Source organism: Vespa velutina, chromosome 10, assembly GCF_912470025.1.
Source record: "Vespa velutina chromosome 10, iVesVel2.1, whole genome shotgun sequence".
Lineage (NCBI taxonomy): Eukaryota > Metazoa > Arthropoda > Insecta > Hymenoptera > Vespidae > Vespa > Vespa velutina.
This window is the reverse complement of record NC_062197.1, coordinates 6,675,015-6,680,014: the sequence shown is the minus strand read 5'-3', so window position 1 is coordinate 6,680,014 and position 5,000 is coordinate 6,675,015. Positions and strand designations below refer to the sequence as shown.

At 34.7% G+C, this 5,000-nt stretch overlaps 1 protein-coding gene across 1 annotated transcript in view; it reads left to right on the top strand.

Annotated features, from left to right (window-relative positions):
* LOC124952007 (midnolin homolog) overlaps positions 1 to 5,000 on the top strand; it is a 33,466-nt gene that overhangs the window by 28,227 nt on the left and 239 nt on the right. The window contains exon 2 of the mRNA XM_047501247.1: positions 3,432 to 5,000. This exon is cut by the window's right edge and continues 239 nt beyond it. Within this exon, the coding sequence (XP_047357203.1) occupies positions 3,432 to 4,805 (1,374 nt within the window). The 3' untranslated portion in view covers positions 4,806 to 5,000. The remainder of the gene's footprint in view (positions 1 to 3,431) is intronic.

Here is a 5,000-nt window from a genome sequence, read left to right as displayed (position 1 = left end):
AGAGAGAGAGAGAGAGTGAGAGAGAGAGTGAGAGAGAGAGAGAGAGAGAGTGAGAGAGAGAGAGAGAGAGAGAGAGAGAGAGAGAGAGAGAGAGAGAGAGAGAGAGAGATGAGCAAGAGATCTTTATTTTCGTAGTTTCTCGAAGACACGACATCGACGGTTTACGCTCTGTTCAACAAAGTGGAATTTTCCTTCAACGACAATAATACTTTTATCTCTCGATCGTTAAATTTTTTTTTTTTCATAACAAAACTCGTACAATCGTTGTTGTTGTCAATAACCTCAAAGCATTTTGTGGATTACTAGATAAATTGAACGTTCGTTTTTCTTTATCTATGATTATACCCCTTCTACTTCATAAGAAAAAAAACCTTTGAATTTCAAATGATTATAACATATTTTTTAATCATTGATAAAGTGACGACGACGACGACGACGACGTAAGCAAATCGCGATACTGATTCATAACTTATCTAAACTTTTTAAGAGCAAACATAAGTCGAAATGTTCGACAATTTTTTTTTTAACCATCGCTTTCTAATCTAATCTAAGCTTAAGAAAATATCTGACAAATGGTAATGGTCAAAAAGAAAAAAAAAAAAAAAAAAAAAAAAAAAAAAAGAAATGGTCGATAAAATATAGGGTTTGTCTGATATCTATAAGAGAAATCGTCACTTTTGTTCAGATTAATGCTTTTCGAATTTCAGGAATTATTATTCTAAATCTGGTTTGATTTTAATGAATTTCTCCGTTGCTTCGTACCTTTTAACAGGCTTTATTTTATCCTTGCTCAGTTTTAAGTGTTTTAAAAGATTAAAACACTTAAAATTCCGGATTCTAATTGGTATTGCATCGGTATTTCTCTGTTGCACCTTTGTACCGTAAAAACCAAAAATGACCGGTATAAGGGGGAAAAAAACCCATGCTTACCGATAATTATTTTTGATAGTTGTTTTATTACGGGGGTTTTTTTTTTTTTTATTTGAAAATTCATTAAATTATATTCATGGAATCTTCCTAAATAAATTTCTTATTTTTTTTTTTTTTTTTTTTTTTTTTTTTTAAAATATCTTGATTTTTTTCTAATTCATCACGTATCGTCATAAAACATTGGTTTACCATGAATCTTCCCCCTTACCACTGTTACTATGGTGGATGATTCTTCACTTTTTACCACGAGGACGGATCAAAAGAGAATATTTAAAAAATTTTGGATTAAAACGATAAAAAAATGTTCGAGAATTGTATTCTCTAATCTCAACAACGTAATATATAGAAAGATTATTTTCATCTTTTAAATATGTGCTTTTAAGCCATTAAGATAATTTTATTATATCCTTAGATAACGATATATTAATATTTAGGATTAATAAATTGATCGTTGTTAACTATATTTTTATTGGTTTTAAATTATTTGGAAAGAGAAATATGTCTTAGTCTTAATCGATCGAATCTCTGATTAATTATCGAAATAAATTTCGATATTTTTATCGATTTTCAATAATATATCGTTTTTGATATTTATCGATTTCATAAAATATCAGTTTTAAGATTACTTAACAAAATATCGGTATTCTAAACATATATAGATATTTAAAAATTTTGGTTCTTACTGAAAAAGTGTTATTATTAGCTGTTAAAATTTCAATTTCAGTTCTTTAAAATCGATATTTTATCGATTCTCTGTATTTCTTTTATTTTGAAGAAAGTTCAATACATATTTTTGAACAATTACGTATTTCTTTTAAAATCCTAAAACCCTTTTGCTGGTTACTTTGGATTTTTTTTAATTTCTAAAAAAAAAAAAAGGGAAGAAAAATGATTTCAAATGATTTCAAATGATTTCAAATATCAATCTCTTTTCAATTGAAATCTCTTCGAAATCGATAAATTTTTGTTACATTTATCCGACATAAAAAAATGGTGACGTTGGCATAAATGACTAAATAGTGCACGAGTACGCACTTTTCGTTCATATCGATTTCATAACAAAATTGCATATTACGTTAATCAGTTTCGTAAAGTCGTCAATATGAGGTATCAATAAGAACGATAATAAGAACCTATATAAGAAAATTACATATTATATATCAAGTAAAATTAAATGGTAGTTGATACAGAATCAAGATATATCTATAACAATTATAACATTATTTCGGTTTTTCATAATTGTTTGAAAAATCGGAATCAATGTTACAACTTCCTTTCTACAACTACTTTTAACAGTTTCATAATTTCTAATTTTAATATAGAATATTTTTTATTCACACAACTGATTGACATATTTTCAATCAATTATTGCAATACTGATAATTCTTATCCTATGGACGAAGAGTTTGAAGTTTATCTTTTGTTAATATGGCGGAGTTTGACTAACATCGTACGGAACAAATTGAATAAACCTAATTACCACAAGGTCTGACATTTCGACCTTATCATGTAAAATAATAGATTTCTTATTAAATTTATAAGAAGAAATTAATTAATTAAAATTACAGAGTAAATGAAGATATCGAAATATGCTGTATTCATATAAAATTCTTAATTCGAGCAAAATTTTTTCCGCATGACTATAGTCACATTTAATATATTAGCGAACGTTTCAATGTTGGATAATTATAGTAATCTCTAATAAGAAATGTAATAATTGTAAAAGTATCTTACCAAAGATATACGTTGGAATTCGATTTAAAACGTTTTAAAACATTTTTATCCTTAATGAATGGAGAAAGGAATAGAGAAAGGACATCTTTTTCTTTTGATAGCTTTTATAGTTAATGTTTATATTTGGTAGCTATATTGAACCATTCTAATCTCAACCCCATTTTACGTTATTTTAATCCTGATTAAGTCTGATCCGGACCATATCTGTTTATCTTTAAATGAAACGAGAATTAACGATCCCAAGTTCTACTCATCTCTTTTTTCGAATAGTAGGAATGTAATTAAGGAGAACAATCTTCAGGAAGTTACTAAGCACACGTTCTTCTACTATCAATGGATACGACTAAGCAGCACCGTTATTTAGAAAAGATTGATGCTTCCGATAGACAGTTAGATAGGAGAAGGACCTTGAACGAAGCAATTTTCTTTAAGATAGAGCTGCTGATGGTTTAGCGATTTCCGTCTTTTAAATACCATAGAATCAAAAAAATGTGATATTTTATTTTTAAATATGACGACTATCGGGTCACATAAATTACGTAATTGATGTTGTAATCGTTGGTAAAGTTTAATAGATTTTTTTCTTTTGTTATTATTATTATTTTTTGCTTTCTTTTATCTTCCAAACAAATAACGTAATAGTTATGAACGGCCGTAATTGGACGCTGACTTGCATTTTATTGAAAGAGAAGGAGAAATAGGAAGAGACACAGACATTAACCGATATTTTTCGATGTTTATAATTTTTTTTTTTTTTTTTGTTACAGAACACGAGCTCCGCGAAGAGCAAGGACACGGGTACAAACAATGCAACGTCGGTATCATCGGCAAACAACAACAATGGCGCGAACGGAGGTCACGCGCCTTTACGTCGAAGTTATACTTCGTTGGTAACGACATTGATCGAGCAACATCGTAAACTCGACAGGAGCGCGAGCGAGCCAACGTCTCGTTACAAGACGGAACTTTGTCGACCGTTTGAGGAAAGCGGAGCCTGTAAATATGGGGACAAGTGTCAGTTCGCTCATGGATATAGCGAGCTACGAAACTTGGCTCGTCATCCGAAATATAAGACAGAATTGTGTCGTACTTTCCACACGATTGGTTTCTGCCCGTACGGACCACGTTGCCACTTTATTCACAACTTCGAGGAGGCTCGTATACACAATCAGAAGGTGAGCGCACAGCTAGGCTCATCGCAGCCCAACATCATGGGTTTGAATCCGTTGTTGGGTGCCGCTGCGGCAGCCGCGGCAGCCGCAGCAGCGGCCGCGGCCGGTGGTAATACCGCCGGTGTCACGGGTGGTAATAGCAACGGGTGTAACACCAGTACCGCAGCAGTCGCGGCAGCAGCCGCAGCAGCAGCCGCAGCAGCCGGTGCTGCTACGAATGCACCTAATAACGCAACCGCCGCCGCAGCCGCCGCAAATTCTGCCAATCTTAGCGTTGGTCTGTTGGAACAGATAGCTGCCGCAAGCTCTTCCCAAGTAGCTGCCGTAGCTGCAGCAGCAGCAGCTGCCAATTCACCACCAAATCTAATGAGAACGAATTCTCTTAGTTTGGCCGCGAGCACGGCCAATGCTGCTTTTACTCCGCCGCCTTTGCTCCGAACAAATTCTCTTAGCCTTGCCTCAAGTCATCATCACCATCAACAACATCACCATCAACATCAGCATCATCAACATCAGCATCACCATCATCATCATCACCATCGTCAAACAGCGGGTGGTGCAAACGGTGCTGCCGGTGGGAGTTCTATCGTTGGAGCTACCAGGCCAAAACCACTCAACCTTAGTCCGACATTTTCCCTCGGTAGCACGGCAGACTCCGTCTCGCCGTCATCGAGTCTCAGCCAATCTCCCACAAATTCAATGGCAAGTTTCTTCAGTGACGATTCGACGCAGCAACCTAACGTAACCAACAATCTACCGACAACACCTTTCAGCTTCGGTCAAGATTTTGGGATTCTCGCAACACGACAAACACCAAGTCCACGTACGAACGTTTGCAGTCCACTCGGTTCCGACGAGATTACCACACCAAGAACACCCTCACCATTATCGCCTAACGCTGAGTCAAGGTTGCCTGTATTCAACAGGATCAGCAGCACCTTAGGTGACTTCGACAACCTTAAAATCTAAACTCCCTTCTGCCGTTGTGTTTCTTTGCGCGATCGAAAGAAAGACAAGAACAACAATAACAATAACTACAACAACAACAACAACAATAACACGCGTGTTTCGCGTTAAAAACGTGTGCCGATCGAAAATTTAATCCTTTTTTTTTTTTTTTGAGATATGAATATGAAAATGAAAATATTCGTTTTTTTATTTTTT